This window comes from Rhinoraja longicauda, chromosome 3, assembly GCF_053455715.1.
Source record: "Rhinoraja longicauda isolate Sanriku21f chromosome 3, sRhiLon1.1, whole genome shotgun sequence".
Lineage (NCBI taxonomy): Eukaryota > Metazoa > Chordata > Chondrichthyes > Rajiformes > Arhynchobatidae > Rhinoraja > Rhinoraja longicauda.
The window spans coordinates 30,122,055-30,147,660 of NC_135955.1; the positions used below are offsets into that span (position 1 = coordinate 30,122,055).

The 25,606-nt window shown below is 43.2% G+C and overlaps 1 protein-coding gene across 1 annotated transcript; it reads left to right on the forward strand.

Annotated features, from left to right (window-relative positions):
• The first annotated feature begins 1,313 nt into the window (after window positions 1–1,313).
• LOC144591335 (uncharacterized) lies at window positions 1,314–14,246 on the forward strand. Its single transcript, XM_078395566.1, has 4 exons — window positions 1,314–1,474; window positions 4,336–4,426; window positions 11,435–11,733; window positions 12,072–14,246. Exons 1-4 carry the CDS (start codon window positions 1,426–1,428, stop codon window positions 12,158–12,160), a joined length of 528 nt encoding a protein of 175 aa, XP_078251692.1. The 5' UTR covers window positions 1,314–1,425; the 3' UTR covers window positions 12,161–14,246.
• Window positions 14,247–25,606: the final 11,360 nt, after the last annotated feature.

The following is a 25,606-nucleotide window of genomic DNA, read 5'->3' on the forward strand; positions in this document are numbered from 1 at the left end:
GTAGTGAAACATCACGTGATCCATTTACTCATATAATTTAGGAAGATTAAATTATTTAAAAAAATAAAACATCAACACCAGACATCATTTAAAAAAAATGCAAATTGGGAGCTTGGATGCATGAATCCAAAATCTAAGTGCACACCTCTGAAAGCATTGTTTTCTACAGGAAGCCACAATTTCATAAAATTGCTCAGTTTAATGGCGTTTTAATTACCATTCATCATATTTTGAGCAGTATGTTTTAAAAAATATATCGACTCATAGGATATTCAAAATAAATATATTGATCATATACATTTAGGAATTGAAATTGTTTTCACTTCATGAATTTGTTTCAATGCTTCCTAAAACATTGTGGTTTGGTCTCCCATCTGTACTCTAAATGTACCATCTAGATGCATATAACACTGCTGAAATAACTGTACTGTAACAAAGTATGACAAATAGTTCTGTTTAAGACATTTTCTCATCTGATATGTATGTTTTCAAACTTTTCACTACTGATGTGATTTACACCAACGTAGTTGTTTAATATGGCTTAATGGTCCATAAAAGACACATTTTTACTTGATTTTTTGCTGATGTTCCATTCTTTGTCATATTATATAACGGTCCTGAATCCAGCCTTATGAGTATATTAAAACAATGAATAGACTGTAAATGCTAATTGGGTGTTCAAACATTTTGGGGTATTCTGAGATCATAAAAAATGTTACTTAAATGAAAATGTTCCTTTTATGTCTTATTATTTTTGTTCACCTTAATTGGTGGTAATAGCCATTGAAGATAAATGAAAATAATGTGATGACTGTTAAGTACTTTGTATTGGATTGCAAACAAGATATCTAGTTAAATTAAATAGTTTTGAATAAGTAGCTGCCGGTTATAATCTTAGCATTGCTTTAACATTAGGTGTGTACATTGGTGCTACAAAATGCAGCTTTTTGCAAAATGTATTTTGTTTTGAAATATTTAATTGTGAATTGTCAAAGAAAAAAGGAATCATATAAAGTATATTAGAATAGTTAAGCAAACCAATAACCAAAGTCAGACAACGTTTAAACTTGATAAGAAAGCTCTTAAGTCCACTTCTTAACATGCAAATTTAATTAAGAGCTACAATAAGTAGTCGTGCATTATAGTATTTTGGGAAATCTATTATTCCATTTGGTTTTGGCTGGGCATTTCCCTCATATTCATTTTCGTTTGTTCATCTTGGGGAACTGTTCAATCATCATGTGACTGAAAAAAATGCTATTGGATTCTGCCAGATCCCTTGTACACATAAGATAACGATGCCTGCGTGGGTGTTGACATTGAAACAGCCTAATCCAATTTTTAAAAACGAACATAACTACCTTGTTCAAACTCTTCCACTTCGCAAGCTCAAAGAGATAAATAATTCTCAGCAGTGTGGAGAAAATGGACACAATGGAGAGTACCCAGAATACCAAGGATCAGAAGATTCCAGGTAACATTGTTTATCACAGTCAGTAACAATAGATGTTGCACCTGCATAAAATTCATTTGGTCTACAGTTTCTTTGGATCATATGTTCGTGGTTGAATATTTCTCAAAATTTTATTTAAAAAAATCTTATGCATTATATTGCGAATATGTGAAAAAAGTCAACAAATGAATAAGGTGTCTGCTAATAATAGCAAGGTTTGACTTTACGAACTAATATTGCACAGTTCTGAAGCTTCTGATGAGTTATGTTTTAGTTGTTTTCAACTGATAGCTATGAATTGGTGTGTAATATAGACTGTTTTAGCAAAATGTGTATGCTATTACATAAACATTATTGTTATTAAAGTTAATATAAAATTGGCAATGTTAAGGAGGAATTATATTTTACTGTTGTGTGAAACCCACTGAGCTGTAATAATCTAAAACAAGACTGATCCTTACATCAATGAAAATGCAAATTATCCTGATGGTGGAATGGGCATTGAAATATTTTGTAAAGTTTGAGAGAGTACGTAAAAATGGCACAACAATATATCCATGTCCCATTTTAGCATCTGAAAATCAAACACTTCAGATACTGGAAATTTGAAATAAAAACAGAAAGTAAGGGAAGCATACAGCAGGTCAGGCAGCATATGTGGAAAGAAAAACCAAGGTAACTTTTCACATCAGAACAATCTCAACCTGAAAGGTTAAACATCTTTGCACTGTTGCTGCCTGGCTTGCAGAGTGTTTGCAACTTTTACTTTTTTAATGGCTCCATACCATCAAGTGGCACATACGTTTGCACCCTAAACTAGCTGTCCTTCATTAGTTTCTATGTGAGCTCGATGGACAATGCCAGAATATATTCTCAAGAACTATTCAGATACACTTGCTGAGGAAAATTTAACCATATCTTCCCATTTAAAAATATTGCTTATGATGTGTATGATATTTTAAATGCCTTGAATATGAATGCAACAAGTAACTTTGCAGTAAAGTTATTGAAACTTTGATAGTTATTTTGTGTTAAGTAGAAACTTTTACTTAGCAATTTATTTTTCTTCTGTATTTCTTCAAGCTTCGCAATGTTTCGACTTGCACAGCTTAAGATTCTGTCCCCTTTCGCAATCATGAGACCTTTGCAACATCTCAATCTTATCCTCACACCCAACCTTGTTGCTGGCACACCCTTCTCTGAGATCCCCAGATCTGGATTCTTGTGGGTCTCCATTTTTTTATCACTAGATCCAATGATGCCTGTGACTTCATCTGCTAAACTTTAAAACTTGACCATAAATCACTTCTTACTTTTAAATGCTGCTTCCAATCTTCCTCTTTAACCAAGTTCCTGTTCACTCAACCTTGTGTCTCTTCATGCAGTTTTAGGTCACATACTTAAGTTTCTGAAAAATGGAATCAGCATGGTCAAAGATACAACACAAATGCAATTTTGAATTTTGTGTTGACTGCTCAACTGCACTCATGCATAAAATTTACAAAGTAATTAATTCCATATTTGTGGAATGCATGAACCATTTTATGTTTCAAACATTTAGATGCACTTTAAAAAAAAACTACATTAAGAAGAAAGACAGTTGTAGACAAAAAGAGTGAAGGAGTGAGACTGACTGAATGGCTCATTGTGAAAGCTGATGCAAACTAGTTGGGACAAATGGCTTACTCTTGTCCTCTGGTATTCCACAGTTTCATGCCCTGTAAGTCCTTCCCACTATGTTACTCTTCTCAATATTATTTTGGGTCAACTATTCCTTTGTTTTGTGCTCTTACATTGCATTTATAATTTGTACCATGCTTACAATTATTAAGTAGCAGACATTTTTGCTCTTTAAACTCGTGGTCCTCCTCAATTTCTTCCGATCCTCATAAGAGCAGCCTGAGGAAGGCAGTTAATGTCATCAAACACCCACAGCAACCTAGCCACGCTCTCTTCTTGCTGCTACCATTGGGAAGAAGGTACTTAGAACCTTTACCTCCAGGTTCAAAAACAACTTTACTCCATTAATCATCAGGTTCTCTAACCACCCTGCACAATCCTAACCATAATCCTGCCTCTGTACCTAACAACTATGAACTTCGTTTCTACCTACTATTAATTTTGTCATTGGGTCTAGTGTGCCTCTGAAGCTGCAGCAAATAAGAATTTCATTGTTCCAGTTCTTATCCAGTGTATTTGACAAATAAACACTCTTAATCTTGATCTTGACTCAATTAATTCTGATTTGAAAAATGCATCATAATATTACAACCTTCATTTTAAGTTAATTTCTTACAGAAAGATGAAGTCTCGTAATGATAATCAGTATCAGATTAATTTTTGGTGAGCATTTTAAAAATTAACTGCAAACTACCAGATAGACACATCAATGAGACACTCAAATACCTACATATCTTTAATATGTTATTTTTCTATTGATCCCCATAAGCATTTATTTTGATTGCAGGTGATAGACATTCTCCTTGTCCTTTGCAATCGCACATTCTGGTCATATGCGCCTTTCCACGCATAATAAAAGTATCACAATAATAAATTACAATGAAGCGGCATTTAGAAAACAAAATCTCATGGCTGCATGGAATCAATAATTATCTTAATTTACAAAGGATAAACAAGAAAACTAAGTATAAAATTGAGCATAAATCTTGGGTTTCTTAAAGAATTATTAAGGTAGATTAGGTAGATTATTAGGTTAACACAGCTAAGCTAGCGTGAAAACACAATAGCCAAGGATGATTTTCTCCTCCATGAGTTACTTGAAATGTAAGAATATACTTGAGAAAAGTAGAGCATATTAAATCAGAGATTATGTTAATAAGAAAATTTACAGTGCGTGAAATGTTTATTTGCTCTGCCACTAGGAGTCTTTCCATACCGTTTGAGAGACCGTGAACAACTCAGGAAAAGAAAGCTGGAAGCACAAGAGCATAAAGGCTCACAGTGGGTGTTTAAGTAAGATGTTTTATGATAACACGGAATGGAATAATGATTTACACCCAGGCCAAAGTTAATGGGATGGAAGTCTGCACTCTCTGTTGCCTGTAAGGAATTCAAGCGAAATGACTCTCAGGCAATACATGATCGATGTGAATTCAAGACCAAACCTGATCCCAACTTGGCATGGGTGGGATTTATAGATTAATTTACTGTCATGAGAATTGGTTCCAAGGCTGCTTGTTCATTTAACAGCATTTTTTCCCCCTTGATATAATATAAAGGTAGGCAATATATTTTTTAATCTCAGGCTGTATGAAAATACCCTTCTACATAAAGAGTGTGTGTGTGTGTGTGTGTGTGTGTGGGAGGGGGGGGGAAGCAGGAGAATTTGTTTTTGTAACATCAAAATACCCATGTTTTATCTGTTCATCTGGCCTCAAACAACAGGTCAGGGGATAAAGATTTTTGCTGAGCAATATTGTCATGAACGGTGGCGCAGCGGTAGTGTTGCTGCCTTACAGCACCAGAAGCCTGGGTTCAATCCTGACTATGAGTGCTGCTTGTATGGAGTTTGTATGTTCTCCCCTTGATCACGTGGGTTTTCCCCGGGTGCTCCAGTTTCCTCCCACACTCCAAAGATCTACAGGTTTGTAGGTTAATTGGCTTCGGTAAAAATTGTAAATTGTCCCTAATGTGTAAGATGGTGCTAGTGTACGGGGATCGCTGGTCGGCCTGGACACAGTGGGCCGAAGGGGCGATTTCTGCGCTGTATCTCTAAACTAAATTAAATTAAAAATACATTCCAGAAAAGTACATCACATGTTTCAGTTTACATAACAGAATTTCTGCCCCATATTCCTTTGAAAGAACACACTTGCAATCTAGTCATGGCTTGAGTATATGTAATTTATATAAGCAAAATTAGAAACCTGCTGAATAACCTCTCTCAGAGATACTCGGTTTACAAAAATGTTAAATCTTTCTTCAGCCCTCACTGTGGAAAGTTTATGTTGATTTATATTTCTCCAGTGTTCGTCCTTTCACCCAGTGTCTTCTCCAAGTTGATCTTGTCCTGGCAACCTGTCTTCTGATTCCCCCAACCCTATACCCTCTTGGCTGCTATCTAATCTGATACTTTTAGCCGTTAGCTCTCCTCAAGTGCCTTCCTTTTTTTAATCTCATCACACCCTTTGAAAAAACATTGACCCCTCTATCCTCACAAACTCCAGCTCCATTTTTAACATCTTGTTCCTCGAGGTCCTTGAAACGGCTGTTTGCTCCCAAATCTGCACCTAATTTTTATAAAATCGCCTGTTTAAAGTCCTCGGATCAGGATTCTCCATCTGGTACGTGACTGAAACAGATCTTATCAAATATCAATAACTTCCTAAGTTACTGTGACAAAGGTGATCCATCCCTCCTTGTCCTCTCAACTCTCCACAATTTTTGTTACTGATAATCACACTATTTACTTCCAATAACTCTCACTCAACATCCAATAGGTATAACTAAACCTGTCCCATTCCATTTTTATGTACTCAGCTGTGACCTGTGAGGATCCTGTGCCCTTTCCTATTCTTGTCGACGTGCTTGTTAATATCATCTGAAAATACAGTGCCAGCTCCTATTACCTCTCCAGATCCCTCCACTGCATCAAAATTGCCATACTCCTTGCCTTAGATTCATTCCGAGATCCACAGAAATGTCCTCAATGTAAATATTGAGAAAGTCTGACGCGACTATCAATTTGTCCTTTCAATATAATTCCTGGAATGTTATTTCATCCTTAGCCCTCGTAATTTTCTGAAATAGCACCAGACTATTTACAACCTAGGAGTCTCATCTGACCCATGGATGGCATCACATTTCACGTAGGAATGAGCAGCCAACCAAATAATGAAACTATTTCTACCTTTACAACATCACGTAACTGTGATCCTACCTCAACCAAAACAATCACCACCTTCTTACTTTTTTCCTTGCATAAACTTTAGGTTTTTCAAAACTCTGCTACCTGTGTCATAATTTGCACTATCACTCTCGTTATTGCTAACTTACATCAGGGATTGTACACTTGGAACAGCAAAAAATTCGAGGACTTTCAAGGTCCAAAAATCCCATTTTCAAGGACCAAAATCCAGCAAACATTGATGTTTTTCCCCAGTTTTTCTCCGTATAGGTAAGAAAATACTGTATTCAAAACTGTTCATTTGGTGTACATATGGTTAATTAGTAAAAACTACGATGATTTTGTAGGTTTTTTGCTTTATACGACGAGTTCCCCTCAACTCTCCCGGACTCTTTAACGTCGCGGAGCTGTGGAACCGCGGCTGTGGCTGCGGGGACTGGAGGCAGAAGCTGCCAGCGAAGTTTCACCGGAGAGCGGACTGCCACTGACCCAGAGCCGGGACAAGGCGAGAGATCGCAGCGCCCCCTCGCAAACAACAAACCCAAGGAAACTTCCCTCCTTGCCACCACCGCCGCCGCTCACCCCGGGGATGCGGGGCTTCTGAACAACAACTACAACACTTGTGTTTGTTCTTATTTCACTGCGCTAGATGGAGACGGGGCCGGGGAAGAGACTGGAGGATCGGCGCAGATCTCGCTGGCACTGGGAGAGAGAAAGTGGAGAGAGAAAGGGGAGAGAGAGAGAGAGGGGGGAGAGAGAGGGGGAGAGAGTCAGGGTAGACCCTGGAGTAGCGGGTGAGAGTGGGAGCGCGGGGAGGGGGTCAGAGGGTCTGGTGAAGGAGTGCCGCCTCTTGCGGGGGCTGCTCCCTCCCTCTCCTTCTCCCCTCTCTCTCTCCCAGAGCCAGCAAGATCTGCGCTGCACCTCCATTCTCTTTCCCGGCTCCGTCTCCCTCTACCGCAGTGAAATAAGAACAAACACAAGTGTTGTAGTTGTTGTTCAGAAGCCCCAGGGTGAGCGGAGGCGGCGGCGAGGAGGAAAAAATCGGCAAACATGTCTAACAATGTTTCCCAACTTTTAATAAAAATACGCATTATAAACAACGAAAAAACGCCACATTACTCTGCATGAATTAATACTTTTATAATAAAAAGTGAATTTTTAAGGACTTTCAAGGACCTATGATAAATCCAAGGTCTTTCAAGGCCTTGAAAAACAGTTTCAAATTCCAGGACTTTCAAGGACCGTACGAGCCCTGTTACATGGGCTCTCAGTTAACCAATGCTTCAAATTTAATATTCTTATGTATGTTTATAAGATCCTGAAAGGGCTTGCCTTCATCTACCTCTGTAACTTGTTTCAGCACTACAAATCTGTGAAACAATTGCACTGCCCCATTCCTAAATTCTGAACATATATTATCTTGTATGGTCATGTCTTGTGACATATTCTTCCCATGGATTATTTTTAGATGAATAATTAGTTAAATGGAATCAAGCCATAGTTTGTGCAATAAGAAACCAGTAGAAACTGGGGGGAAACAAATTCCAAGGACCACATGAAATATCAGTTTTTATTTTTGATTAAACAATAAAACTTTGAACTAGGAATACTAGTCGAGCAAGCAGAATCTACAGGAAAATAACTGCAGATGCTGGTACAGATCGAAGGTATCAAAAATGCTGGAGTAACTCAGCGGGTCAGGCAACATCTCTGGAGAGAAGGAATGGGTGATGTTTCGGGTCGAGACACTTCTTGAGACTGATGTCCTGTCCCTCTCATTCCCCTCCCCTTCCCAGTTCTCCCACTGTCTTCCTGTCTCCAACTACATCTTATCTTTGTCCCGCCCCCTCTCGACATCAGTCTGAAGAAGGATCTCAACCCGAAACGTCACCCATTCCTTCTCTCCTCAGAAGTTGCCTGACCCGCTGAGTTACTCCAGCATTTTGGTTATACAAGCAGAATCTACACCTTCATTCATTTTGCTTTCGGAATGTTGCACGCCATTTTCAAAATGGTTATAAATCTATTGACCAATTGGATTTGCTAACGGAAGATAGACACAAAATGCTGGAGTAACTCAGCGGGACAGGCAGCATCCCTGGAGAGAAGGAATGGGTGATGTTTCGGGTTGAGATCCTTCTTCAGACTGATGTCAGGGGATTGGGCGATGCAGATTAAAAATGTAGTCGGAGACAGTAAGACTGGTGGGAGAGGGGGAGGGGATGGAGAGAGAGGGAAAGGAAGGGCAATTGGAAGTTAGAGAAATCAATGTTCATACCACTGGGGTGTATACTGCCCAAGCAAAATATGAGGTGTTGTTCCTCCAAATTGTGCTGGGCCTCACTCGGACAATGGAGGAGACCGAGGACAGAAAGGTCTGTGTAGAGATGGGAAGGAGAATTAAAGTGTCCAGCAACCGGGAGATCAGGTTGTTTCACGCGGGCTGAGCAAAGGTGTTCCGCGAAACAATCGCCCAGTCTGTGCTTGGTGTCGCCGATATATATGAGTCCACGTCTTGAACAACAGATACAGTAGATGAGATTGGAGGAGGTGCAAGTGAATCTGCCTATCCTGAAAGGACTGTCGGGGTCCCTGGACAGAATCGAGGGAGGAGGTATAGCGACAGGTGTTACATCTTCTGCGGTTGCAGGGGAAGGTACCTTTGGAGGGGGTGGGTTGGGTGGGAAGGGATGAGTTAACCAGGGATTTGCGGAGGGAACAGTCTCTGCGGAAGGTGGAAAGGGGTGGAGATGGGAAAATGTGGCTCGGATGCCGTTGGAGGTGGTGGAAATTTTGGAGGATTATGTGTTGTTTGCGACGACTGATGGGGTGATAGGTAAGGACTAGGGGGACTCTTACGACTAGGAGGAGGGGGAGCAAGGGTGGAACTGCAGGGTACTGAGGAGACACGAGTGAGGGCCTCATCTACGATGGGAGAGGGGAACCTCCATTTCCTAAAGAATGAGGATATCTCGGATGTTCTAGTATGGAACACCTCATCTTGGGCGCAGATGCGGCATAGACAGGAATTGGGAGTAGGGGATAGAGTCTTTGTAGGAAGCAGGGTGCAAAGAAGTGTGATCGAGATAGTTGTGGGAGTCAGTGGGTTTGTAAAGACATCAGTCAATAGTCTATTTTTTGTGATGGAGACTGAGATCAGGAAAGGGGAGGGAGGTGTCGGAGATGGTCCAAGTAAATTTGAGTGCAGGATGAAAATTGATGGTGAAGTTGATGAAGTCCATGAGTTCTGCATTGACCTTTCTGTCCTGGGCCTCCTCCATTGTCAGAGTGAAGCCCAGCCCAAATTGGAGGAACAGCACCTCATATTTCACGGGCAGCTTAAACACCAATGGTATGAACATTGACCTCTAACTTCAAGTACCTTTGCTTTCCCTTTCTCTCCCCTTCCCACTTCTCCCACCAATCTTACTGTCTCCGATTACATTTTATCTCTGTACCGCCCACTCCCCTGACATCAGTCTGAAGAAGGGTCTCGACCCGAAATGTCACCCATTCCTTCTCTCCAGAGATGCTGCCTATCCCGCTGAGTTACTCCAGCATCTATCTGTGTTTATCTCGATTTAAACCAGCTGCTGCAGTTCTGGTTTAAACTGAGCTGCAGTTTAATTTGCTAATGGTATGAGCTGATAAGTAACATGATGGTAGTGGAAAAGGATGAATGTGTAAATTATTGAAATGGGACAAAAAATATATAGATGTTTGCAATTGGGTGGAAGAAAATGTCTCGTTTGGCAAGAAATGCCTGCAAAACGTTTAGTTTGTAGAAGAATTAATTAAAGTAACACCTAAAATAGTCTGTTTTTTCAATTAGTTGAATCTTATGGATACTGAAAGTTGATATCAATGTTGAGTGGAGTTAGTTTTTCCAGGAAATGAAAATATTAAATTTTACTGAATTCTAATAAAATAAGGAAACAAAAGAAATTTGCCTTATTAATGTTAGTTTCAATTAAATTAAATGTGTCATAATAATATATTCTGATAAAGTTAGATATCTGCTTAAAGGTTTAAAAACTGAAGTCATCATGTTCACCCTTTATTCAGAATTTTGAGTGGTTTCTTTGGAGTTTGGTACTTGCATTGAACTTAAGATGCTATTTTCATGGAATTCTTACTTAACATGATATTACTCCACACCTAACCTCACAACTCTAGCATAAATAAGCAAGTAAATTCCACCCTGTACCACAATCTTGCTGAGTGCAACACAATTTAAGTACTATTTATGAATTCACAATAGTACTTAAGTACTATTCAATGAATTAAATCCATTTGAGACAGCCATCATCCTCCAGGTTGGTCCTCGTTTATGTTTTTGTTTTCAGTGTTCACATGCACCACGATGTTCACTGAATATATCCTCAGGACTCCATCCCCTTTATCATCAAGCATCTGGTAGCCTCTTTGCTCAGTCCCAGCACAATCCCATTTCCAAACACTGACTCCAGCGAGATCCTAGCACCATTTGCCTGAATCTGTCTCTAAACCTCAAACATTCTGTTTCTCTGTCTTAATCCAGAGGCTTTTGCAGAGGGGCTATGACCTCATGCACAATAGAACTTCACTGTTGAAAGCCCCCCATAAAACAGCACAAGTACTGCGTTATTTTCATGTTCCTCTGCCCTCTTATTCTTAATGGCAGAGAAGGAAGCCATTTGATCCATTGAGTATGCCGTCTCTCAGAGCAATCCCTTCAAATTAATTTCCCCACTTATTTCCATGTAACATATACTCTCTCACACTTGTTCTCCTACTGCGACCTGGCCAGTTAAATCACTGACCAGCATATTCTCGGGACGTGAGAAGAAACCAGAGCACCCAGACAAAACCCACATGGTCAGGGAGAATTTGCAAACTCCAAACTGACAGTAACGGAGGTCAGGTTGCTAGAGCTATGAGATCACAGCACTACCTGCTGTACCACAGTACCACTCTCTCTCTTCCAATCAAATATTCTAATTATTGCCAACAAATCTTTCTTTAAGTTTTGTTTTACAGAAAATTGCCATTGTCTGTGCATAGTTTATAATATATTGGTTTCACCAGTAACAGGATGAAATATAAAAATATTTTATAATCACATTGATGCACAGGGAGAAATCAAAGACAAAAAGAGGAAGAAAGGCAAAAGCCAGTGGAACAAGCAGTAAACTTCCCAAAGAACCTGAGCCTGTGCCTGAGCTGGATCCCAAGCCTGAGTCTGAGTCGAAGCCTGAGCCTGAACCTTGTCTAGAGCCAGTCCCTTTGCAAGAAGAAGAAGAAGAAGAAAAAGAAGAAGAAGAAGAAGAAGCAGCAGCCACAGGAAAAGTAGCAGAATTGAGTCCTGAAAGGGCCCCACGGCAGGAAAGTGTAAACCTGGGGATTACTGGGGATCTGGTTGCTACTTTAACAGGTACTCAACATGACCAGTTATGCATTACATAGCTGGTCCGAAGGATTGGGTCCACTTTATTAAACACTCAATTTAGTTAGCAACAAGTTATTTCATTCTAAAAAAATATTTGCATGCAAAGTATCAATGTTCCCTAGAAATTATATCAGGATTATAGAAAAACAATGTAGAATAAAGCTGATAAGAAGCAATGTGTTCGGCTATATACCTCATGAAATATTTAAAATACTGCCTGATAACCATGACTTAAATGCTTATATTGTCTTTTCACTTGGGGGATTATCATACCATACCTTAGCAATGAGAATAAAATACTGTATTCCTCAACTTTATTCCAGATGAGCTTGGAGAGAATACCCGTGTGAAAATACCAGAGATTTTACCACTGCAAGTAGAAGATGTGCCTGGGGAAAATCCTCCATTTTAAGAACAAATAGTTTTGTCTATGTAAAAACTACACATCTAAAAAATCGTTTTGAGTTTTATCTGATATTTGTTATTACACAGGGGAGATAACAATACCACTCACCCCCACAGGCCAAAACACTCTTTACTAGAAGGTATAAACTTGCATCCTGTCCCAATATATAGTTTGATACATCAGGGCTTCAACGAAAGTTGACACCTTTCTTTAATGTGCCACATTCTGGGAGGATGTGAAACCAAATCCCGACAATCTCCTGTTCTTTATGATGCATCGTGCAGAGAAAAACAAGAAATGGAAAAGGTAGTACTTTTAAAGTAAAAGAGAATTAACCCTATAGACAGGAATATTACAAGGAGTACTACGGGTACAGCCACAGGGCATTCAGGTCAACTGATCTAAGCAAGACACCATTTCAGAAATACAAAGCAGGTACAGCCATTTAGTCCTTTGCGACTGGTCAGGTTTTCAATAAGATCATGGTTAAGCCTAAGATTCTGAATCAAGAGAAAATTCAACGGTCCCTTATATACATTGCCTTCAATAAGGGCTTGACTGATTATATGCCTAAAGTTTTTCTTCTGAGGCCTCCTATCCTCCGATTCCCTCCATGTCCAAAAAAATGAATGGTCTCCACGTTGAATATATTCAGCCGGAGCTCTCATAATCTCATTCTAAATGGCTGACCCCTGAGACTGTGTATCCTGGTTCTAGACTCTCCAATGTGAGGAAATAGCTTTTCTGCATTTCCCTGTCAATTTCTATCAGAATAGATTATTTGTCATTCCATTAAAATGTACAGGCTAATCTTGGTTACTTTAGCAACTCCTTCATCCTAGGTGTGTATCTAGTGAATCTACGCTGCAAGACTACAAAACAATTGCATCCTTCTTTACATACAGAGCCCAAAAATCCACAGTACTCCAAATGAGCTATCACCAAATTCCTGTATAAGCTTATTAAAACTACTTCACAATAACGTTCACCATTGTGGATGATATGGAAATTGGTGATGTTGCTGATAGTGAAGGGGATAATTTTAATTTAATTGATCAGCTGGTAAGTTTCGTGGAGCAATGGTGGATTGTATTTAATCTTGGAAAATGTGAGGTCAAATAAGGTTAGAACATGCGCCATGAATGGTAGGACCCAAGGGAGCATTGAGGAACAGACCTTGATATTCAAATCCATTGATGTCTGTACGTGGCAGGACAGGCAGATGGGGGTTATGGGTGGCAAAGAAGGCATAAGGGATGCTGGCCATTAATAGATGCTGCATAAGAGCACAGAGGTCATGGTACAACTTTATAAGACATTGGTTATACAACATATTTTACATTAAGAATGGTGTGCAATTCTGGTTGCCACAGAATAGAACGGATGTTATTGCTTCAACAAAGTTGCTCGTGTGATTTACCCCGATGTTGCCTGGTATGGAACATTTCGATTATGAGGAGAGTCTGAATAGACTGTGTTTGTTTACGGAGTAAAAAAGGCTTGGGAGTTTGGAAGAGAAACTGCTAGAAGTATACAAAATTATAAGAGGCATAGATAGGGTGGACAGTGAGAAATATTTCCCATAAGAGAAGTCTAAAACCAGAAAGTTTAGGTTTAGTTTTAGATATATAGCATGGAAACAAGCCCTATATCTTGCTGAATCTACGCTGACCATTGATCACCCATTCACAATACAATGTTATACTATGTTGTCACCCGCTCCCTACACATTATGGGCAATTTTATGGAGGCCACTTAACCTACAAACCCACAGGTCTGGTATGTGGGAGGAAACTAGAGTGCAAGAACGAAGCCGCGTGGTCACATGGAAAACGTGCCAACTCCAAATGGACAGCACCCGAGATCTGGATTTAATCTGGGTCTTTTGTGCTGTGAGGCAGCAGTTTTATCTGTTGAGCCGCTGTGCAGCCCCTTGAAGAGTAAATAGGTTAGAGGGTGATCTGAGGAAAATAAAATCATGCAAAGTTTGACAACAGTCTAAGAAGGTCATGAAAGCAGGTACACTGACAACATTTAAAAAGTATCTGAACAGCACCTGAATCACTAAAACATATAAAGCTATGGACTAAGTGTGGCAAATGGGATAATTATAGATGGGTACTTGCTGGTCAGCAAGGATGTGATTGACAGAAAAGCCTGCTCCATTCTCTGTGATTCAATTACTGTTTGCCTTCTTACTTGTTTGCTCTACTTGCATATTTATTTCCTATGTCTCATGATCAACGTATCAAGATCCATCCTTACACCAATATTCATTTGTTTCCTTTGGGTAGGTGGGTGTTGAGGACTTTATAAGTTTAATTTATAATGACCTCAACACTTTTCCTTGAAGTTTAACTGTCATCACAATGGTTAATTTTCCAAGATTAAGTATCCAAAAATCACAGTTGATGTATCTCCATATACATCTTTGCCCATTTCCCTTTGAAGGTACTTTGGGTAACAGAACTAATTCATGCATGCTTAATCTTATGTATCAGAATATTCTTGCAATCATTTCTCTCTCGTGTGTTTATCTGTCAACTGATGCATCTCATCTCTTCATCTTAATCACTCCATGTGATAGTGAGTTTCGCATTCTCACCGTCTCCGAGTGAAGGAGTTTCTTCTGAATTCCCCATTGGATGTATTAGTGAGAAAGATAAATGGATAACAAATGCAGTCAACTCCACTTTACAATTTTTTTCCCCCAATGTCCTTGGAAATTAACATTCCAAGAAATTCACATTCCAAGACACCCAGTATAACACACTTGGAAATTATACATTTCAGCTTCCTATACAGACTCCAATTTCAAAGCTGCAAGAAGAGAGCAAAATTCTCACTGAGTCAGAAAATGTGGTACAGAGATGCAACAATCCGATTAGCAACTGTAAGTTGCTCCCCTTAATGATGTAGGAAAATAACTGCAGATACTGGTACAAATCGAGGATATCACAAAATGCTGGAGTAACTCAGCAGGTCAGGCAGCATCTTGGAGAGAAGGAATGGGTGACGTTTCGGGTCGAGACCCTTCTTCAGACTGATGTCAGGGGGGGCGGGACAAAGAAAGGATATAGGTGGAGACAGGAAGACAGTGGGAGAACTGTGAAGGGGGAGGGGAAGAGAGGGACAGAGGAACTATCTAAAGTTGGAGAAGTCAATGTTCATACCGCTGGGCTGTAAGCTGCCCAAGTGAAATATGAGGTGCTGTTCCTCCAATTTCCGGTGGGCCTCACTATGACACTGGAGGAGGCCCATGACAGAAAGGTCAGACTGGGAGTGGGAGGGGGAGTTGAAGTGCTCAGCCACCGGGAGATCAGGTTGGTTAAGGCGGACTGAGCGAAGGTGTTGAGCGAAACGATCGCCGAGCCTGCGTTTGGTCTCGCTGATGTACAGAAGTTGACATCTGGAACAGCGGATACAATAGAGGAGGTTGAAGGAGGTGCAGGTGAACCTCTGTCTCACCTGGACTGTTTGGGTCCTTGGATGGAGTCGAGGGGGGAGGTAAAGGGACAGGTGTTGCATCTCCTGCGGTTGCAGGGGAAAGTGCCTGGGCAGTGGGTGGTTTGGGTAGGAAGGGACGAGTGGACCAGGGATTTACAGAGGGAATGGTCTCTGCGGAACGCAGAGAGGGGAGGGGATGGGAAGATGTGGCCAGTAGTGGGATCCCGTTGGAGGTGAAGGAAATGTTGGAGAATGATTTGTTGGATACACTGGCTGATGGGATGGAAGGTGAGAACAAGGGGGATTCTGTCCTTGTTACGAATGGGGGGAGGGGGAGCAAGAGCGGAGCTGCGGTATATAGAGGAGGCCCTAGTGAGAGCCTCATCTATAATGGAAGAGGGGAAGCCTCGTCAGTCACTAGGCTGTCTCCTGTGATGGAGATAGTGAGATCCAGAAACGATCGGGAGATGTCGGAGATGGTCCAAGTATATTTAAGAGCAGGATGGAAATTAGTGGTGAAATGTATGAAGTCAGTGAGTTCTGCATGGGTACAAGAGGTAGCACCAATACAGTCGTCAATGTAGCGGAGGTAGAGTTCGGGGTTGGGGCCAGTGTACGTCTGGAATAGGGATTGTTCGACGTATCCGACAAAGAGGCAGGCATAGCTAGGGCCCATGCGACTGCCCTTAGCTACGCCTCTGGTTTGGAGGAAGTAGGAGGAGTCAAAGGAGACGTTGTTAGGGGTAAGAACCAGCTCTGCTAGGCGGAGGCGAGTGTTAGTAGATGGAGATTGGCTGGTTCTGCAGTCGAGGAAGAAATGGAGGGTTTCAAGACCATTTTGTGGGGGATGGAGGTGTAGAGTGACTGGACATCCATGGTAAAGATGAGGGAGTGGGGGTCTGGAAACTGGAAGTTATTGAGGAGACAGAGAGCATGTGAGGTAGGTCATAGGATTTGACCAGGGGGATAGCATGGAGTCGAGGAAGGTGGAAATAAGTTCGGTGGGACATGAACAGGCAGAAACAATGGGTATGCCAGGACAGTTCTGTTTATGGATTTTAGGGAGAAGGTAAAATCGGGTCATGCGGGGCTGGGGAACGATAAGGTTGGAGGCATTAGAGGGCAGAGCGCCGGAATTGGTGAGGTCAGTTAATGATGTGCAGGATTGACAACACCTTTTCGACAGAAATTCAGTGTTAATTTTGTAAATGTTACAAGGCATTTCCCAATGAAGTAGTTCATTCTTATCAAATCTTTTATGTTCTGGATATGACTTTGTGACAATGTGATATGTTTTATACTGTGTAGTAGATACAAAAGAAAAAGTAATGTTAAAGGAATGGGAAAATAAAGAAATTATTTACCCCTGCATTTCAATAGATTGTTCAAATATTATCCCAGAGGACAACCGAATACTTTATTTAACTTTACCCAAAATATAATATTTCACTTTACTTAATGAAATGGTACCAATTTCTCTTCCTAACCTTAGGTACGCGTATTTACTGGTGATATAAATGATAGATTCTAAATCAGTAAATGGAAGTCTTTTGTAGTCATTTAATACAACAGCTGCAAAATTTGTCTGAGCAATTGTGAATTCACATGAAGCATGGAACCAAACTGCATAAATGATACTGTTTTAGTGTACTCAAGTTCAAATAATTCAAAGCTTTATGACTACATTTAGCATTCTTTACTTAAGCGTGCTTTTCCATTGCTTTGTTAATATTAATGTCACAGAGCCCTACAAGGCAAAGGAGCTGAAATAAGAACTAAAAATACTCAGAAGGTTAACCAGCCTCCATGGATACAGAGAAATCATATCTGCTAGATAACAATAGATCAGAACAGGTCAAAGATAAAGGCAGAGTATATTTAATGGAATAGCTGGCATGAAATGAGGGTTGGGGGAGTAGAAGTAAATGGTTTGTGATAGCATGGATGGCAGATGAAATTAGATTTTTAAAAAAGGACAGGACAATGTAAAAGAGTTGATAGACACAAAATGCTGGAGTTGCACAATGGGTCAGGCAGCATCTCTGGAGAAAAGGATTAGGTGACATTTTGGGCTGAGACCCTTCATCAGACTGAGAGTCAGGGAGGGGGACACTAGTCGACTGGAACATGTTCCAAGAAAGTTCCAGAGACGTAAATGAGTTTGCGGAAGCGGTTACGGACTTCATTGCCACAATAGCCGATACCATCATCCCCACGGTAAGGGTCAGTATCTTCCCTAACCAAAAACCCTGGGTGAACAGGTCTATTCGCGTGGCCTTGAATGCTCGCACCGCTGCTTACAACTCCGGCCTGGCATCCGGCAACATGGACGACTACAGGGGAGAGTCATACCGACTGCGAAGGGCAGTGAAGGACGCAAAAAAGAGGTACCGGGACAAGATGGAGTCACAGATGGAGCAGCAGGATACCAGGCGCCTTTGGCAGGGGCTACAGACTATAACTAGCTACAGGTCCAGCACCCCCTCAACCGGAAGTGCCGGCTCCTCCTTAGCTGATGACCTGAACTCTTTTTACGCACGGTTTGAGACGGGTAACACCACCAGCTCGCCGTCTAAAAACAACACCGAAGGGGCGCTGGCTAGCGAGGCTGGAGGGGGATCCACCGCCGGGGATGTGCACACATTCTCGGTGTCCGAGCATGAGGTGAGGTGGGCTCTGACGCGTGTGAACACGAGGAAAGCTGGAGGCCCAGATGGTATATCTGGGCGAGTACTAAAGTCTTGTGCTACTCAGCTTGCTCCAGTGCTCACCACAATATTCAACCTCTCCTTGGCAAAGTCCGTGGTCCCTGCATGCTTCAAAAGATCCATCATTATACCGGTGCCAAAGAATGCCTCTCCAGCGTGTTTAAATGACTACCGACCGGTGGCCCTCACCTCGGTTGTCATGAAATGCTTTGAGAGGCTAGTCAAGAAGCACATCTGCGCCCTCCTTCCTCGCAATATGGACCCACTACAGTTCGCATACCGTCCGAACAGGTCCACGGATGATGCGGTCTCCCAGGTTCTACACACACACTGGGAGGGAGGGAAAGCAAGTGCGGAGTTAGGGGATACCGAGAACACATGTGTGAGAGCCTTATCTATGATAAAAGTGGGGAACCCCTGTTCCCAAAAGAATGAGGACATCTTAGATGTTCCTGTATGTCCTGTGTTGGCCACAGATGCGGCGGCGATGGAGGAATTGGGAGTAGAGGATATAATCTTTGCAGGGTGGGAAGAAATGTAGTCTAGATAGCTGTGGGACTCAGTAGTTTTGAAATAAACGTCAGTTGATAGTCTATCCCCTGTGATGACAGTGAGATCAAAAAAGAGGAGGGAGGTGTTGGAGATGGTCCAAGTGAATTTGAGAGGAGGATGGAAATTGGTAAAGTTAATGAAGTTCATGAGTTCTGTAGGGGTATAGGAGGTAGCTTCGATGCAGTCATGAATGTAGCGGATATAGAGTTCCGGGATAGGGCCAGTGTACGCCTGGAACACCATCTCCATCTCAGGAGATGGCCTGGGTCCATTTTTAATTTATGTCCTCTTGTTTTGGGTTCTATTGGAGAATATAGTTTACTTTAGTTAGAGATGAAAACATGCCCTTGGGCCCACCAAGTCTGCACTGACCATCTAGCACCCGTTAATATAGATTTTCTCTATATGCAATTTTTAAAAATCAACTTGAACATTTCAATAATGTGAAAGGATGAACTTTCAAATATTCACATTCTCCTAATATAATCACTGTGCATTGAAATGAGTTAGCGGCAGGTGCACATGGTGTTAATTGCGCTTTAAAATTGTTAACAGTGCCATATGGTTCTTGCTGCTATCACACATGAAGCGCAGACAGTGCTCTTCGGTTACCAGAGCAACAACCATGAAACATTGGGACTATCTTTATCAGTATTTCACAGGGAGGGTCCTATTGCACAAAAGATTTGAAAGTTTACATTACATTCTTCTTGCTTTTAAGTTGCTTCACTTCGTTTACACAAGGGATTCACAAGCAATTGCCAAAACAGAGAATTCAAGTCCCAAAATATCAAAAGTTGATATATCAAATGAAAATAACTGTTGACATGGTATTGTTTTGTTTTGTTAAAATGCAACTTTTAATTTCATAGCCTGAAGAAAAGTCACAACCCAAAACATCACCTGTCCATTTCCTCTCAAGATGCTACTAACTCGTTGAGTTCTTCCAGCACTTTGTGTTTTGCTCTGAATTTCAAAATGAATTGAATCTAATGAGATAAGATTAATATGAGGCCATACATCCAAAGCACTGGACATAGTGAATGGTTAATGCAACCATGTCTATGGCAATAGACATGGCCATCACATTCTGAAGAAGTGTCTCGACCATCAGTCTGAAGAAGGGTCTCATTCTGAAACGTCACCCATTCCTTCTCTCCAGAGATGCTGCCTGTCCCGCTGAGTTACTTCAGCATTTTGTGTCTACCTTCGATTTAAACCAGCATCTGCAGTTCTTTCCTACTCATAGTCATTGAATCATACAGCATGGATAAAGGTCCTTTGGCTCAACTCGTACATGCTGACTAAGAAGCAAGATGAAAGCTTTGCTAATGTCTTGTACAATTGTAACATAACATCCTAACTTCGATATTCAATTCCCTGACTGATGAAGGCCAATGTTCCAAAAGTCTTCTTCACCACCCTATTTATCTGCAACACCACTTTCAGGGATCTATGTACATGTACTCCTGGATTTCTCTGCTCTACAACACTGCCCATGGCCCTAACGTTCACTGTAAATGTCTTGCCTGGTTTGATTTCTCAAAATGTAAGACATGACACCTATCTGAATTAAATTCCATTAACCATTCATCTGCCTACTTGCCCAGCTGATCAAGAATGCATTATTAATCTTGATAACCATCATTATCTATACCACCTACTTTAGTATCATCTGTAAACATACGAAACATGTTTTGTACGTTCTCATCCAAATAATTAATACAAATGATAAACACCAATCAGACCAGTACCAATTCTTGAGGCACACACACAGGCCTCCAGTATGAAATACAATCTTCCACCACCACCCTCTGTTTCTTACCAGGAAACAAATTCTGTATCCAGTTTGCCTGCTCTCCCATGTCATCTATCCTTCCAGAGCAGCCTACTATGCGGAACTTTAGTCCATATACACTACATCTACAGCCCTGCCATTGTTAACATTCTTGGATACTTTAAAAAACTCAATCAAATTTATGAGACATGATCTTCCATGTGCAAAATCATGCTGACAATCCCTAATCAATCCATGCCCATCGAAATGCATGTATAGCTTAACCTCAGAATCCTTGAGTAACCTTTCTACCACCAAATTTAGGATTACTGGTCCATATTTATCCAGATTTTCCTTTGCAGCCCTTTTTAAATAGAGACACAACATTATCCACCCTGTAGTCACCCAGCACCTCACTCATGTCTAAAGATTCATATATCTAAGCCGAAAGCAATTTCTTCTGTAATTTCCCAAAATGCCCTTGGATATATCTGATCAGGCCTGGGAAATTTATCTATCATCATATGTCTTAGAACATCTAGCACCTCTGACTGTAATACAGACTACCCTCAAGATATGTCCATTATTGTCCCAAGTTCCCTAGTCCTCATGTCTTCCTCTGCAGATGAGTAATATTCATTGAGGACATTGAATATACTTCACACCTACAATCTTTCTCCATTTGGATAAGAGTCTGCCTTTAGATTGCTCATACCAAATTAAACGACCGCACACCTTTCCACATTATACCCCAAAGGTCAAGTTGCCTTATTCATTCACCTTATTCATATCCTATTGAAGGATCCAAATATTCCCGTAACGTGCAATCCCACTTATTATTGTGCTATTAGCAAATTTGAACACATTATACGATGTTCCCACCATAAATAATTGAAGGCAAAGAAATGATCCTGAGTCGCTCCAGTAGGTATATACTTTCAGCCTGAAAAAGACCTATTTATTCCAACTTTCTGTCTTCTATGTGACAACCATGCTGATCATTGTGTCCTCAATTGATAAGAAAGCTACTAATGCACGTACTGTATATAGCTCCCTCTGTAAGTGTGGAGTAAATTCCATTTAAGAATCCAACTCTAATTATACATTGTGACAAGGGGTCTTTAGCCTGAAATGTTAATTATGTTTTCCTTTCCGCAGATGATCTACAGGCTTTCCTTGCCGCCTGACTTGCTAATAATTTTCTATTTTAGTTTCTATCTCTTTATTCCCCAATTGTATATGGTTCTCCAATGGCACAGTTCTACATCTTTGCACCCTTGCATTTGTGCCAAAAATGGGCCACTATCCTGAGCAGCAGTTGCATTCTTGAGGAGCCTGCATAGCCATGCAATATGTCCTATCCAGTACCTATTAAAAGGATTGAATCTCCTTAAGTAGGTATATTGATGCTGGGTAATTGTGTTATTACTGACTCAATGGCTTGCTCGCTGCCTACTCATCATCATGTTCTAAACAAAAAATGGTCAATGCCCTTTCCATACAATAATTTTCTCATCCTTCAAATAGAGCTAGAGAATAGAAATAGGCCCTTCAGCCCACTCATTCATGCTGGCCATATTGCCTAACCAAGTTAGTCACATTTGCCTGTGCCTGGACCATATCCCCCCAAACTTGTCCTATGCATGTGTAAAAGGATGTCACTCGTACGCAGAGTCTTTTACTAAATAAGTTTATTAATAGCACTACACACATTATGCCCTAGCTGTCCGTGGTCATCACTGGCACTAGAGAGCGGGCTGGAGGTGGGGAAGCTACAGTTATACAAGAGACCATGGGGAGTGGTTAGTAGTGGTGAGGTCACTATGTTAAAGGAACATGCACTGATCTACATCCTTCCTCTTGGAAACAAAAGCGACCACGGCTCATACGCTAGACTTAAACTATAAGCAGGGAGCAGATAGAATGCAGCACCGCACAGACTACTCGTACCCACCGTACCGGACAGGCGGCTTGACCACTCGCCCAGAGCGGGTGCGCAACCCCCCATCCCCTTCGGCCGAAGGAAGAGCAGGGACGGGTGCGGGTACCGAGGCAGGGGAACCAGGGGAAGGAGGAGAGCGGGGCGGCGATACCCGCAAACGCGCAGGCGAAGGAGGGGAAGGGGGCTGGGGCGAGCCGGGCACAGACAGTCGAGACGGCGCAGGTTGGGGCACGCGAGGATGGACGGGAGCAGGAGGCACATCAGGCACCGGTGACTGGATGGGAGGTGAATACGGGACCGCGGGAGGCGGTGCAGGCTCGTTGACCAGCATCAGGTGCTGTCGGGTACGACGGTACACGGTGCCCTCGTAATTAACCAGGTACGACCGTGGAGAGTCAGCATTGCCGACGACCACGGCCAGCCGGTGGTGACCCGAGGCGGACTCCATCCGGACAACCTGGCCAGCGAACAGAGGGGGAAGGGGACGGGACGATTTGTCAAAGGAGCGTTTCTGAATCACTTGCTTTTCGATGATGCGCTCCTTGACAGCTGCAGGGCTGCGAGCCGTTGGTTTCAGGGATTGCTGGGAGACGGGGATGGGGGGTCTAGTGGTGCGGGACATGAGGCGCTGGGCCGGGGAGCCGAGCGCGGGGTCCCGGGTGATGTTGCGGAGGTTGAGGAGGGCAAGGTACAAGTCAGAACTGGTAAACCGACAACGTTCCATGAGTTCCTTCGCGCTGCGGACAGCGCGCTCTGCAAGTCCATTGCTTTGCGGGTATTCGGGGCTGCTGGTGATGTGGCGAAAGTTCCACAGGGTGGCGAAAGCGGCAAACTCCGCGCTGGTAAACTGGCTCCCGTTGTCGGACTGGAGGGATGCCGGGGAACCAAAGGTAGAGAAGTGGCGGCGAAGCTTCCCGATGACGGCAGCAGACGTGAGGGACGGCAGCAGGTCCACCTCGAACCAGCTGGAGTAGGAGTCCACCAGGACCAGGTAGTGTTTGCCACGCCACTCGAAAATGTCGGCGGCAACAGCCATCCACGGCAACTCGGGAGCCGGCTGCTGCAGGAGAGGCTGGCGCTGCTGATGAGGTAGTAGGCGGTTGCAGGCAGCGCAGGCGGAGACCCTGTCCCGGATGTCCCGAACCATGCCAGGCCAGTAAAATTGTGCTTGGGCCTGGGATAAAGTGGCCTCCACCCCGGGGTGTCCGTTGTGGGCAGTCTTGAAGTAGTGATCTCGCAGCGCGGCCGGCACCACGACCTTGTGACCCTTCACCACTACGCCCTCGTGCAGCACCAGTTCATCCCGAACCAGGAAGTAGGGCACGGCACCAGCCGGCAGGGAAGACCGTCGGTCAGGCCAGCCACGGCGGATGACGCTCTCCAGCTGTTGCAGGGCAGGATCAGCGGCAGTGTGTGTGACCAGGGACTGCATCTGCCAAGATGGAACGATGTTGACGTTCAGCACCATCAGGTCAGCCGATTCGTACGGATGGCGGGAAATGGAAGGTAGTGGGGCACGGGACAAAGTGTCTGCCACGAACATCTCCTTGCCCTTGCGGTACACGATATCGAAGGTAAAGCGCTGAAGCTGCAGCATCATTCGCTGCAAACGGGACGAGGCTGCGTGGATGGGCTTGTTCAGAATAGAGACCAGCGGTTGGTGGTCAGTTTCGATGGTGAAGGTGTTGCCCAGAACGTAGTCTTTGAATTTGGAGCACGCGAACACCACGGCAAGGAGCTCTTTTTCAATCTGCGCGTATCGCTGTTCAGCAGGGGTCATTGTGCGAGAGGCATAGGAGACTGGCAGCTGCCGGTCGTCATAGAGCTGCAGGCAGGCAGCACCAAGGCCGAACCGAGATGCATCGCAGGTGAGGACGATTGGCCTGTTCAGGTCGAAAAACTGCAAAGTGGGGGTCCGTGCGAGTCTCGACTTCAGGGCCACGAAGGCCGACTGGTGGTGCGGGAGCCAGGCCCAGGCATATTCCTTCTTGGTCAGCTCCCTCAGGGGGGCACTCAGTTCGCTGAGGTCGGGTATGAACTTGCCTAAGTAGTTGACCATGCCCAGAAAGCGCTGCAGGCCGGGCACGTCAGTGGGAGCGGGCATATCGGTGATCGCCGCCGTCTTCTCGGGGTCTGGCTTCAGGCCCCCCGCCGTGAAAACATGGCCAACGTAGGTGACTTCCTCAACGCGGAATCGACACTTCCGTTGATTGAGTTTGAGATTGATCTCACGAGCCCTGTCCAGGACTTGGCGGAGGTGTCGGTCGTGCTCGGCGACGTCCCTCCCGTACACCAGGATGTCATCCACAATGATGGCGCACGGCAACCCGGCAAACAGCTGTTCCATTGTACGCTGGAAAACCTCGCTTGCTGAGTTGAACCCAAAAGGCATGCGGAGGAAACGGAACCTGCCAAAAGGTGTGCTGAAGGTGGTCAGGAAGGAGGAACGTGCATCCAAAGGGATCTGCCAAAAGGAGCTCTTGGCATCTAGGACCGAGAAAACTGTGGCTGGACCAACTGTGCCGCGACGTCCTCCACCGTCCGCATGGGGTAGTGCGGGCGTTTGATAGCCAGGTTCAGGTCTTTTGGGTTGATGCAGATCCTGATCTCGCTCGCATCCTTCTTGGCAGCGACCACCATGGTGGAGACCCACTGGGTGGGGGCACTCACCTCCTTGAGGATGCCCATGTCCACCATGCCACGTAGTGTGGACTCCACGCGGCCCTTCATGGCAAAAGACACACGGTGGGCCGGTCTAACCACCGGGTTGACCAGCGGGTCAACAACGATCTTGTAGGCACAGGGCAGCTTCCCCAGGACGTCATCAAATCGGTCGGGATACTCGATCAGGGGGTCCATGGGGGCCTCCACCAGGTGGATGTCGCGGTGGAATGAAACCAAGCCAAAGTCCTGGCATGCACGGGCGCCCAGCAGGGTGACGTTGTCAGATGCTAGCAGGAGGAACGTGAGGGGCCGAGAGGTCTTCAGAACAGTACAGATAACCGTTGCCTTCCCCACGGCAACCA